General features: G+C 41.4%; 1 protein-coding gene across 3 annotated transcripts in view; it reads left to right on the top strand.

Moving 5' to 3' along the window:
* LOC105450508 (acetylcholine receptor subunit alpha-like) overlaps positions 1–13842 on the top strand; it is a 159710-nt gene extending 145868 nt beyond the window's left edge. For 2 of the 3 annotated variants that reach the window (XM_011690367.1, XM_011690366.1), the window contains 4 exons: positions 9620–9763; positions 10215–10373; positions 10689–10932; positions 11097–13842. In XM_011690367.1, the coding sequence (XP_011688669.1) occupies positions 9620–9763; positions 10215–10373; positions 10689–10932; positions 11097–11288 (739 nt within the window). In that variant the 3' untranslated portion in view covers positions 11289–13842. The remainder of the gene's footprint in view (positions 1–9619; positions 9764–10214; positions 10374–10688; positions 10933–11096) is intronic. The other variant, XR_974464.1, reaches the window with a different exon arrangement.
* The last annotated feature ends 534 nt before the right edge of the window (positions 13843–14376 follow it).

Genomic DNA, 14376 nt, shown 5'->3' on the forward strand with positions numbered 1-14376 from the left:
CATGTCTTCAAATGGTGTTTTCATCGCTTTAATCAACGGAACTATTTCTAAAATCGATATAGAACTCTAGAACTCTTCGGGGGGCAACCGGAACTCTGATCATTTTTTTCAAATTTAAAAAAAGTGGGGCCAACTTCACAGAGGTTATTAACTCTTTCTCTGGGATACGTTCTTTTGTGAATTATTGTGTTATTATAGTGTTTTGTTAACATATATGTATATGAATACTATATCTATCGTTATTTGATAAAATCTTCTGACAAAAATTATAAATCTTATAAGAGAGATAGGAAACCAATTTTATGACGCGATATATCTTAATATTATTGATTTTGTGACGCTATATATTACTGTTTGATCGATTAATAGATACAAATAAATCATAACTTTTTCCAATAAGAAATTTTCCACACTGTAGAACTTGGTGAATAGAATCCAATGATATCTCGAGCAAAACTTTGAAAGCAGCTGCCGACACACATTGAAAGAACAGCAATACTTATATTATATAATTTATGGCAATATAAAATAATTTAAGAACTGCTTTGATTATATTTATTGATTTATGATTTAAAATTTATTTACGATAGCACGACTATTTGAAAATTTAAAATAAATTGTTTACAATTTATTCCAACTCATCAGTTGATGATTCTTGTCTTATTATTATTTTTTGGCTAACATTCGTTTGTATATATTGATCGCTAGCGAAATTGCAGCTCATTAAAGCCGAATGCACGGTCTAGCTTTAGATTCTCTTCTCCTGTATTTCGCTATTCTCTGATACCTGACTCGCTCCTGTTCGTCGAGTGCCTTTTCCGAGTGGACAGTGATGTCGTTACTCTTGCTAAGTAAATTTCATCGCCTTGAGTGCCGCTCTCTCCGACATTGTCACGCTTGTAAGCGGCAACGACGTTCCAGCTCGTGTCAACCTCTCTATTAAAAGTTTCGTTCATGGGACGGCGTCTTTATGTCAAAATGCGACGAGAGGGCGACGAGGCGTAAATGTCGATTCACTTTCAAGGATCTTAGAAACTGTAGTGATAAAAAACGCCCAAGCGTAGAAAAAGATATTTCTGTATCTCGGTATAAAACAAATGTAAGAATGCGTTTACATCATACGTTAATTACAAAAGATGGTACAAAGAATTGACTCCCTCCCCCCTCCCACCTCCATCATTCTTTTAAAGTGATAAGATCTGTTATTTTAAATTTTGTTAGGGAGAATTTAACATGAAAATATTTGAATGCATGATTTTAGGCATTTTTCTTAGGAATAAATCATTGAAACACAATTATATAATAATTGCTTTCGATATACCATATATTTCCATCGCCTTCACATTCATAGAAATATTTAGGAAAATTAATAAAATAGGACAAAAGGTGAGAAACAGAGAGAAATTGCGAATTAAACAATTAATAACAATATTTAATATTAAACCATTTTTTTCAATAATAATGTTTAGCTGATATTTCTCGAAAATTTAATGGGAAAGTCTGCCGACAGAAACTGGAAGAGCGCATACATTCGTATGCGGAATTTCTTACCGACCCGATAGACAGCCGATTCACAACGGGTTAAATTCGAGCACGGATTGATAGAGCAAAAAGATGAGGAATAAAAGATGGTACGTTCTTCGCCGAATAGCCATCGTTCTTCTCGGATGCCAGTTACAGTGATTGAGCGACCGAAACGACGAGGCACTTCTCGAAACCGGCTCGTGACAAGAAGATTTATGACAAATACGAATGAATAGCAATACAAGCGACGCATTGTCCATTAACGAAGTAAAACCTTTGTAATCCTCCATAATTAATCTTTAACTATACGTCTCTACAACTCCAGTAATCGCGCTTGTGCATATAGAAGAACCACAGCGTGCCAACAGTATGCGTTTCGAATTTTTTATTAACCAAACTATCAATGAGATACAATTTTTATGTGTGCGATTGCAGTGATCGATACATGTCCCGTCACCGGTACTCCGTTATTGGCAAATGTAAAATTTTATGCTCGAACAGGGCATTGCTTTTTTTTTAATGGGAATGCTGCATCGCATTAAATGAAATTACCAGATCCCTATCGACGTCGCAATAACGCTCATGGGATATACCACGTTATTAAATATTCAACGGCGATCGTACAGGATTTATTATCCCGCGAGGGAAACCGGCTTGAAAAACGTTATTGCCCGGCGGCGTCCAATATGACCGTAGTGGAAAAATATTCCGAACAAGTTCGGAACTCAGTCGCGCCGCCGCCGCCGACGCGAAAAATGAAGGAAGAAACGGCCGCAGCCCCCCGTGCGGGGGATGAAAAGGAAGCCGCGAGCCGATACACCGGTCCGGCCCGGGGTTACGTGCGGACGCGGCGGCGCGATGGAAAAAGAGAGCCGTGCGAAGGGGGCGAGAAAGTTTCTACGTGCCCACGCTACTGATAGGACCGCATCCGCGAACTTTAAACAAGTTCGAAACTCGGACCCTGGCCGCGGGGCCCTTGGATCGGCGACGTCGATCGACACATTAAACGGCGAACTTTTGCGAGATCCCTGAATCGCGTTACTACTTCCTCCCATCTCCCTGTGTTTCTCTGTGGCAGTGCAGGCAGTGCAGCGGAGCACACAAAGTGTACCAAACATGTGCCGAACAACTTCAGCCCCATCACGCTGCCTTTCCGAGAGATTTTTAAAATCGCACATTTCGAATCAAGATACTTGGACTTTTGTACTCCTAAGTTTTAAAAAATATTTCTCTCAATTGATGCAATTATCTGAACCTTGCTTGAAATATGTAAACAATTTTACGTATCTTTTATGTAGGTATATAGAAATATTATATGTAGAACGAAATATAGACATATTGGTCGATCACCAGCACGTATAATGATTGAGCAATCGGGATAAATCTTTTCGAGGTTTTGTGTGAAATCCGAATCGTCACATCTATCGATTTATTTCCACGTTTGTATTGTCTTATATATTCAATCATATAATGAATTCCGTTGCAGTTCCGAAGCACGATGCAATTTCCAGCGATGTTGCGGCGGTCGATAAATAATTTCGCTAAAGACCTCGGGACCACACCAACCGGAATGCATTAACCTGAATTAATACGTTTACGTTTCATTTGCGAATTCAATATTTGCCGACGGATAACAGCGGATACGCGCGCATCAGCAAATATGGACACTCCTTACATCGTCGAATGAAATTCTAACTCGGAAATAAAATTTGGTACTGGTCGCGTCTCGTATCAGTTTCCCCCGATGTAATCGTTCGACGAAACGGAGATATTCCCTTGCATCTGCTCGGAACTTTAATTAAACTATTGTGTAAACCGCACATACCGCTAATAAGAAGCCGCCGCAGTAACTTTAATTTAATTTAACTAAACGTTTAATTTGAGAATTCTGCAAGACAATGTTAGGAAGTTAGTTCTGTTTAAATGTACGTACATTTACTTGAATATCACACTTAAGTATGCATGCATATATATGATATATTTAAGTTCTGCTTAGCAAGATGTTGATTGCATATGTTAAAATTTCTTCTACAGAGTATCTCAGACATCATGCTTTTTCTAAATATATTAATGAATTAAGAAAAAATTAGCTAATCAGAAGAAGAACAAAGCAGTAATTAATAATTAATAAAGAATTAAGAAAACAAGATAAATTTTAACATCTTATATTACTTAATCAGTTAATTAGAAGAAGAACAAGCAGTAATTAATAATTAATAAAGAATTGAAAACAAGTTAAATTTTAACATCTTACTTTCTTTTTAGAGATTCAATAATGATACGTTTTTTTTATCATTTAAAACTCTTGTTAATAATACTTTATTTTGTGTATCACGATAAAATCATACAAACGCGGGGCTTATACATATAGTTGCCATTATAGTGTTATTGTATAAGGCATTAGCGCGCAATTGCCTGACCGGAAGTTTCAAGCGGGTTCAACTTTTCCTTACGTTAACACAACTAACAATATGGCTCGCAAAGTGCGCCATGATTCTCAAGGTGCTCGCCTTCGATAACGCCGGTAACTTTAATCGCTCTTCCGCATCTTCGGGGCCGGGATATAACGGGAACGACAAAACCGGAGTACGCGGCACTTATCTGTTCCCCTCTCCCTGCCTCCCTCTTTACCTCTCCCCCTTTCACCCGCTTTTTCTTCCGGAAACTTTGTTGAGAAGCATCTCACGGTCCCGCGGAAACTTGCCGTTGTGCAGTTCGGCCAGGCGAGACGCCCGCGCCGCCGCCGCGCCGCGGCCATGCCCTCCCTTCCGGTCACTTGCCGGTCTATACGTGCCCGAGATACGTGAACGGCTTTTTCGAACGTGATTACGATTCATGCGGTCGCCGCCCCGAAGATGAACGGTCGCGAGACATAGTACGTGCCGGTACGTTGCGGCACGTGAATTTTCGCAAAGTGGGTCACAGAACTCACAGACCCACTCCGCGCGCGGAGGACGGGGGCGGGGGGAGAATCCGGGAAATCCCCGCGAAGAAATATTTCGATTCGCCGAAAGGGCGTAGAGTTTCGCGACGAAGAAAACGCGCGAACGTCGGAAGCGTGCCGGTGTAATGCATTATACGGATGTGGGTTACATCCTGCTTGGCCCGACCTGGGCTGTTGTAGAGCCTGTTTGTAACCTCGCGGTTACGGGCACCCGTTCGCGTCGCTTCTATAATAGCGAGGTATAAGAATATACCTCGCTCGTTCCGGAAAGTGTAATCAGTTCTTGATTTGTGCGTTTCTGCAGTTTCTTCGTTGTCTTATCAGATTGCCGAGGATTACGATACAGCAATCGTAAATAAATTGCATGCGTAAACCATAGCTGTGCACGTTTCATAATACCTCACAATGCAGACGAAGAAACGTGATTGTAAACCAATAACGTCAAAATATACAAAACAAATGAAATCAAAGAAAATCGCATTATGAATAATTTATTAGTGCTCACCATTTTTCAAACGTAAACTCAACGGTGAAAACTCTTATTATTGCTAATGTACCACGATTATCATCGCGGTACATAATTTTACGTTTTGTTAACCGATACTTTTTGTCCCACATTCATTCTTCATAAACTTTTCGCCGCCTTTCTCCCCGCGTCCCTCCCTCTTTCTCTATACTTTTCTTTTTATAAAGCTTTCTCGGACCCTCGCTTCCGTCTCGCGCAACATTCTTTTCTCCGTGACTGATGGCCGACGATGATGAAGCGACTTGGAAATTTGTACGACGTCGCTTCCTCAGCATGACGCGGCCGATTCACGTAGCGAGGATCGAAAGCATTTCCCTTCGACACGCTCGCGTTTCCACCGCACCACCGGCGCGATTTTATTTTCCATTTGCCTGGAAAGAGCATTTGCGCAGCAAAGCATGTAAAAGCATGTGATCATACAATTCTATAAGAGCAATAAAAAGAACGGCGTGGCTTCTTCAAGATGTGCTCCTTTTTTTGGTCTTCTCAATGAATCTTCTCGACTCAGATAAGATATTTTTATTCAAACGCGTAGTATGTAAATTGGCTTTAAACGCGTTAGCTCGTACAACGGCCACCGGGCGCGGCGCGAGTGGAAGAGAGCATATTTCTTCTTCCTAGATACACACCGGCGAATTGCGACTTGCGAGCATTAGACTACGCGCATCCGAGACTTAATGCTCCTTTCCTCCTCGGGAGAATCGGTAGAGGAGCGTCCTGCGATTTTCACGATTCATTCCACGTCCGCGAACGTCTTAGAACAGCGAAAGGCTTTTTACTCCCGCCGGTAGCTCTCGAATTTGCAATATTTCTCTGGATTACGCGGCCAAGTCGAGCGCGCCAGGACGAGCGCGAGATGAAGATTGCTTACCTCTGGAGCGGATTTGGTCTTCAATGAGAGATAAAAGAAGAAATAAAGAAAGAAAGGAAGGGAGGAAACTGGTTAAGCGTAACAACCATCCGGCAGCCATCGCGAGTTATTATTTCCAAGAAAATATTTGACATTTGAGCTAAATAAAAAAGGTCCTGTCTCATTTCGTGAAGCTACATTAATTGAGGGAAGACCTTTTTAATAACGCAACTTTTGCACAGAACTTTTATACGCTGTTGGACATTATTTATAGAAAATTTTTTTCTTAATTAAATGCAGCAATTGTCAAGGTTTAAAATACTGTAGAATAAAAATATTATACTGAACCTTATGTAATTTTACAGTAATAATTATAATTACTATAATACTCTAATATATGTGTAATAATATTAACTTAATGCTCTAAAAAGCGTTATTTAAAAAGTAGAATTAATTCTCTCACGCATGAATTGCCTTTTTAAAAAGTTATTCTATACATACCTATATCCTAAATACGCAAATAAAAATGTCTGAAAATATGACGGCCAGAAGTGAATTATAGGTCTTCTGGGAGGGAATTTAAAAATAAACTAATATCGGGACGCACGCGAATGTGACACCGAAGGCGTTTGAAGTCCACCGATTTGGAACTTGAAAGCGAATCTCGAGTGTCAGCCATTATCGACGTTGGAGGACGTTGAACGTGTTTCCACGGGGCGATATAGTCCCGATGCTTTAAAACGCGTACTTCCCCCTCCCCCTCCCCCGTCGGTCGAATCGATGACGCGATCTACTTGGGCAACGAAGAGAGAAGCGGCCGAGTCTCCTTGAAGACGAGAGAGTCAGCAAATTGGCGAATTGGGCCGACAGCATGCGGGCCGTTGTTTGAGTGGAAACCACGTGTCTGTTCCCCCGCGTGTGTGTTTGTGTGTGTGTAGAAGCCTCCTAATAGCTTCGGACGCTGCAAGGATGCAGTAGGTGTGACACATTAATCAGTAGCAGCGTTCATCGAGGTTGGGCCTCAGCCATCCGTGCAGGAGCTGAATTCTGAGATGTACAACGTGTCTCTCGCTTAGGTGTTGCGCACTTCCCGTGATTGCGGAACGTTGCGGAACAAATAGAAAAGAATACCGCCCGTTCCGGAGCATTCCGGGATATTGGTACCTTTTAAGCTACGTGCGATTGAAGAGCCTAAAGAATTACAGTACGTGAACATTGAACGTGGCGTTTCGCGAGTAAAGCGACTGCGAACACATTTTTTATTTTTTTTTTTTTATTGTTTAATTTCAAATGAACATTACGTGTGTATCTTAACAGGAGCTTAATTTTTAATTATTACTATATACTATAGTAATAATAGTGATATAGAATATATTGAAGAGACGTGTGAAAAAGGAGGACGTCTTATTTCTAAGCTAAGAGCTTGAACTTTTCAAAGGAATTTATAATCGTGAAGAAATGCGCAATGTCTGCCGCACCGTACATAGCGCCAAATTTCCCATCTCGCTGAAATTTCAAGAGGATCACTTCGTTCTTCTTGGATCGGCACCATTATGAATTTCCGTTTGGGTGTTTGCGGGATTCCGCGCGTGGCATCCTTGGCATCAGCCTGGTAAACGCACGAAATGCATCTTCGATCTAGCAGTGGTCTCGATTATCTATACGATTGCGTACATATTTTCGCTCTTGCGTAAATAATTTTCGCTCTTTCGCTCAAAAGAAGAATTTCTTTAATTTTTATTTAGTACATAATTTGCTGAAGTTGCTGTATGTGCAATATTTGAGAGCCGGTTTAAGTATATGACAATAAAATTAATATTTTGCGTTGAAAAATAAGATATAAAGATAAAAGAAATAATTTATATAAAAATTGTATGTACAAGGGTGAGTCAAAAATTATCCGCACTTTTGTTTCCACAATTTTTTCTATAAAAGTAGGGGTTCAACAAGTACATCATTTTTCTCCATAGTCTCCTTGCTTTTCAATGCACTTAGTCCAGCAAGCTTCTGTATTCCTTTCAGGAAAAAAGTTTTTGGTTGGTCGCGCAGCCATTTATGCACCGCTTCCTGTATCCCGATTCTGTAACTCTCAACGACAATTCGGTATCGTTATATTATCGTTGCGCAGCTTTTTTACCATACAAAATATCTGCGCAACGACAGTATAACGATATCGACACTGTCGTTATCCCTATCACTTCATTATCGGTACTCAGGAAGCGGTGGATAAATGGCTGCGCGACCAACCAAAAACCTTCTTCCTGGAGGGAATCCAGAAACTTGTGGACCGCTGGACCAAGTGCATTGAAAAGCAAGGAGACTACGTAAGAAAAAATGATGTACTTGTTGAACCCCTACTTTTATGGAAAAAAAAATTGTGGAAACAAAAGTGCGGATAATTTTTGACTCATCCCTGTAATTGACCGTTTTATTAAATATTTGTGATGTAACGAATGCTCTTCTTCATTCCCATGAAGTTTATCTCAAAATTACTATGTTTTACCGGAGACGTCTTTCTTGTCACGTCCCCGCGTCGTTCGGGATTACACGTTTAGAGCGAAGATAGCTCCGAGGGCGCCTAATACGCGAGTATTATGGCGCATTTTGCCGGGGATGACTAACGCGCGAGCTCGTCGGGAATGATAAAAAGCGAACAGACGTGAGGATCGAGAATTTACATCGCTGCGGCGACGTGGTCCGGGCCGATAAATGGTTTGAAGCCGTGTCAAAGGAAAGTGGGTCCAATTTAAATCGCAGCCTGTCCTCTTGCCCGGCCCCAGAATCTCCCATTGCCGAATGAATCCGCGTTATGAATAGTCTCGTGAGATTTACGCTCCGTTCTGCCTTCGAGAGATCACTTCTGGTTGTACGTTATGGCAATTGGCCTGGCGTTCGTCCGCGCCCGGGACGAACTCGCGGGTGATCTAACGACCGATTTCGAGGACGAACGGAGAGGATCGTAAAACTATACGAAATTATCGCGATTCACGAAGGAGATTAAATAACGCGTTGCTTGCGGAGACGGAGAAATGGAAATTTTGTAAAGTTTCCGTCTCAGTTAAAAACTTAACTGGCAAACATCCAGCGTTTTCTTACGAGTTCGGAATATTATTCGCTGTAAAGGGACCTAATCTGCTTAAAACTAGAAACTTGCGCGGTACGATAGCACGTAACGCATACAATTACAACTTAATGCGTTACTATTTCTTCAGAGTTTCTTTTTTCTGAAAACTAATATCTGTCAGAATAACAAGACTCTTTGTATTATCGTCGGGTTTAAAAAAAAACTTATGCAGTTATAATTGCAGTGGCGCGGCTTCACCATGTGTACACATTGGAAAGCCTTCTCTCCTCGAGGCTTAACGAGAATTAAAATCTTCACCGTAATGAAGCGGTGTTTATTAAAAATTTAATTAGAAGCTTTCCTCCGTTAAGTTTCGCAGGCAATAACTTTGCAATTAATTTCTAATTACCGTTGCCGTGTAACGGATATAAAATGTAGGTATTAGTTTTGCGGCTGAAATAATTGCGGATTTAATGCTAGAATGGCTGTATCAACATTTCTATGCTAATCCAGTCATTATTGTACGCAACAGAGTTTGTCACTAAATTACATTTCGGTCAAAAGAATATATTATCTAAATATTGCATTATTGTGGATAATAAGATAATCGTGTGATATACAATGACAAAATATGCAAACGTATTTAATATATTAATATTAGAATATATACATGTATCATTAATCTGAACCTATTTTCTTATTTTTTTTCAGTATATGTGTTACCGTGGTCGTCCTCAACGTTCACTTCCGTTCACCACAAACGCACAAAATGGCACCCTGGGTGAAAAGAGTTTTCATACACATTCTTCCGCGACTGCTAGTCATGAGGAGGCCTCAATATAAATTTGAAAGCAGGTTGGTATCAAACATAAATGCAGAGAATGCTTATTTAAGGACATTAGCGAATTTATTATTTATTCCTGTTTTCTTAACTGTCAGTGTAATAAAAAAACAGAAGTTCTTTTTTAACTTTTATTTTAATTTTCAATTTTTTTTTATCACTGTACGCAGTATTGAAAATTAGAAAAAAAAATACGATAGTGACTATTAAATGTTCGTGAAAGCCTCAAACGAAAGGCAAGCCGTTGCTTTTGTGTTTCTTTGCGAGGCTTGCAGCGATAACAATTGCAATCAGGGATTTCGTTACCCGAAGATTGCGCCGTAACAATAATGTTGTACATGCTTGGCGCGACTCTATCTTACATTCTAGTCTCAGCGATAGTCGCATCGCCAGCCAGTCCACCCCTTTCCAAGAGAAACGTGACATCCGCATTAAAATTCCGTGCCCGATTGTCTATGTTTGTAGGTTCACTTCCAGCAGAGTGTTAATGAGGACCGTCAGAGGAAAAGAGAAGACTTGCTATTATCCTTATCATCCGTCGACTCAGGAAGACAGCGAAGAACATCTCACACCCAAGAGATTCCACAGCCGTCCTCCGTCAAAGGAAGACCTCTCGCCTTCCAGGTATTTATGACAATACAGAATACTCGTGCTAATTAGCTTTTTGATCGTCGCATTATTCCACCGCGATTTCCTAGACTTATTATTTAACGACCTATTATTTTGTTAGAAACGCTTCTAATTGCAAATGTAAATTAAAACATATCTTGTAGTCTGTGAGAAACTTACACGTATAAAATTTTAATTAAAAATTTTAACTGAAATAAAATGATTATAAAATATTCTCTTCTTTTTAATAATGCGATGAAAATACTGCTCACGATATTGATAGAAGTGAGAAACGTATTTAACAATGTTCTGCTCTCCGAATTGTTTCAGCCTTACAGACGGTGCGAGGTTCGGTGGCAGCTGCTTGATTCATGGCCCCCCTTTACCACCGTTACACTCCGAGTGCGAGGATCTCTCGGTCTCCGGGGACGCAGGCATAGAGGAAGTCAAGAGCCCCGTGCTGCGGAGCCCGCCCGCTTTTTCGCACTCCCGTTGTCCGCCGGAGGTGCACAGGTCCTGCATCTGCGTGCGCTTCATTGCGGAGCACACCAAAATGCTCGAGGACTCGACTAAGGTAAATTCACTGAAAAAATAGAGAGATATTTTTTAATAAAAATTTTACTTTAATATCTATACATATATATTGTACATAGAATATCTAAAACTTGAAAATTTACAAATTCGCCACTCTTAATAGAAAATCTTCCCGTGAATCAATCGAATTATTTCTCTGCGCAGGTAAAGGAGGACTGGAAGTACGTGGCGATGGTGCTGGATCGCCTGTTCCTCTGGATCTTCACTCTGGCGGTTCTGGTGGGCACGGCGGGCATCATTCTGCAAGCGCCCACTCTCTACGACGATCGGGTGCCCATTGACAAGAAGTTCAGCGAATTCGCGACCACGACGGTGGTGAGGTGTCCGCCCCAGTAGTCCATGCCCGAGCCCTGCACCGTAGAGAAAGACTAAGGACCAAGACGCCCCGGGACCTGGTCTTAGGAGTTGTCCGCAACCTCCATCTCCTTATCCTCAATGAACGAAATTACGGCAAAAGGGCTCCGATTTTGCAAAGAGTGTAACCGAAAGGTATAACGAATGGCGATTTCAAAGACGACGAGCTGGACGCTAAGCTCCTTCTTTGAGAAAAGGGACGAAAATCGGACGAGCGAAATGAAGACGTCGTCTGTCTGGAGAAATAGTGTGCCGGTTGATAGAAGGGTGGGGGAGTCGCCTCGAGAAAGGAGACGATGTACGTCGTTACGAAATCTCGAAGCGAGAAAGAACTCGGGGCGACGTCGTCGCCTGGACAAATTGCGCGCGCACGGTGCCTCTCCCAAATAGGGGACGGCGGCGTCGCTCGCACGATGGGCGCGAGATTCGCAAGGAGATTTTACCGTATACACCTACATAGTCTGCTCAAGTAAATCGTAATACGAAGCTGCCACTATTTAATCGAATAACACACATCAGGCTGACGGACGATTACGGTGTAAACACTTGTATATTAGTCTAATTTTAACGTCCCCGGGAATAATTAAGGGACTGAAAACCGCGACGATCGAGCTTCCGATCTCTCCGCCTGTCGTTCGTCTAAAATGCGCGCGCGCGGACGGGCATTGAGTTATCGTGCGAATAGGACTCGGAATAATAGAGAGGCCCGACGTGAGTTAGGAACTAACGCGAAGTTAATTAATATCATATTTCAGTCTACGTTGTAGATTTATGATCTAGAACGTGACAGCCAATACAAAAGGTAGCTTTGATCGTTCGATGACGTCGCGATGCGGTTGTATTTCTGCAGGCGTCTTGCGCACACACGTTTTACGATGAAGAATCAACGCCGCGCAAAGGCTTTTTCTTTATGAATGTTTTTTACATTAAAACGCGATATATCGATGATTCCACATATAGCTTGTCGCCGCGTGTGCAGTTTACCGAAGCTTGGAGCTTGCGAGCTTACAATAAGAAGCGAACGAGAGGCTGCAGTACGATGACCACCGCAGTGCGATGACAGCAATCCGTACGCGAACAATACTACGTTCGAGTGACGTAAGTTTCACCGGAGCGTTTTGCTCTTTGCAACGCGGGCCGGGAATCGCTCGCATTACGCGAAATTAATTAGGTAATGGACGCGTAGCTAGCTCGTCGTATACAGACCTTAGGGCGTAACCTTACTCGAAGTGTATAACCAACTGATAATTTTAGAAACGTAACCGTTTATACGAGCATATATATATATAAATATATAAATATATATTTAAAAGCGACGGACGAGCCGACGGCGCGTCGGTAGCGCGAAGTACTGTTCAACTGTGTAAGTACTGACCTAAACACTTAATTAACAATCAAACCAATCTTCCTTTTTAATAATCTTTCTACTATCAATTACTATATACTTCCACCAAATTAATTTCTTTCTGCGACTTTGTCAGAAGTCACTCAATCATCTGTCACTCTCTTATCTCTCGTTCAACGTCTTCTCGTGATCTCTTTCCTTTTTCCGATGAAGGATGTAAATATCTTTATTCATACGTGAAATTATTCTCATTTCCCGTTTCTCTTCGCTGTCCTTTTCGTGAAGAAGGGAACGCACGTATATCTCGCGTCGCCGGCGCATCTCGCGTTACCTCGTCCCCAATAAGAGTATATTGTATTTTGTAAACGAGAAGCGTGAAACAGCGTGGGAGTAAATGATAAAGAATAACCGATAGTACGGTAAGAACAAGTAAAGCATACGAATTCTAAAGCTGATAGTTGTAGGGAATTGAACAACCACATTGACGCCGTTGTTCAATACCGTAGTTCGTGGTCGTTGTCACTGTGAGTCGTCATTCATTGTTTCCGTCCCTCCCCCCTCTTTTTTTCATTTCCTTTTTTCATAGGCACAGTTAACGCGTCATGTACGATACTTGTGTCATTGTGTGATGTAAACGATCGCCCGTCGCGAATCGCCCGCGTGCGGAAACCGCGTTACTCGCGAGAGGTGTGAATTATCAACGTCGGAGAAACTTTGGATCCTCTTCCTCCGTCGATTTTTCGAGAAATTCGCGAGATGGACTTTTTCTGTAATAAATCAATATACGAATATAATTCATTACAAAATTGATAAGGCCACTGAGTAACGTGCTATTAATTTATACACCATGTTGAAGCTTCCATTAACTTAAGCGCGAAAGAACTTAACCGACTAACTATATTCCTTAGATTGAAGTAAATATCCAGTTTTATTCTACATATACCGATATGCTTCTTACATGTATGGAAAAAGCAGAAAAAAAATTGATTTGTCCCTTTCGATGAGGCAAGAGGATTCACGATCGACTTTGCCGATAGCCTTTCAAGTCGACGATCGATACTCGCGTCGACGTACCCGATTCTCCGACGTTCTTAGGAAACTCTTAGCCGTAACTAACGAGTAATAATAATTTTCGCGCATTTCTAGACATAATATTGTAGCACGTTGGACTGTAAATATATATATATATATATATATATATATATATATATTATTACGATGAGGGGAAAGAATAAAAGTTCCCCATTACTACTGCCATTAAAACGCAACGCCGATAATTTAAGAGCGTTTTTTGCGCCGTCACTCGAACGGCCGTCGATCGTTCTTCGTAATGAAACAATTTCCGGCATACGACCGCTTTTTTCGGTCCCCAGTCGATCGAGCGAGAAGGTAGAACTTCGTGCAAATAATTTCTTCTCCAGACACACGGACGAAAATATTTTTTTCCCCGACTGACCACGCCGGCGATCGACGCCGATCGGTCTGTGCCGGTTATTGTGCGAAAGAGTATACGTGATCGCTACTCGATTTGAAAATCGTCCAGTGAAAATCGTCTTGCCTTCGGCAAGAACGCCGAAGCAGTTAGGGAGATAAAGAGGCGTGCATTTAGTAACGTAGAACTCAAGGAATTATTCTCCTAGCGAGAGAAAGCGAAACAAATCTAACTCCGCACATAGGAAAACACAACGCACACATTTTCTATGATAGAGCTATATGTATACTTAA

The sequence above is a fragment of the Wasmannia auropunctata genome, unplaced genomic scaffold (assembly GCF_000956235.1).
Source record: "Wasmannia auropunctata unplaced genomic scaffold, wasmannia.A_1.0 LD336060.1, whole genome shotgun sequence".
Lineage (NCBI taxonomy): Eukaryota > Metazoa > Arthropoda > Insecta > Hymenoptera > Formicidae > Wasmannia > Wasmannia auropunctata.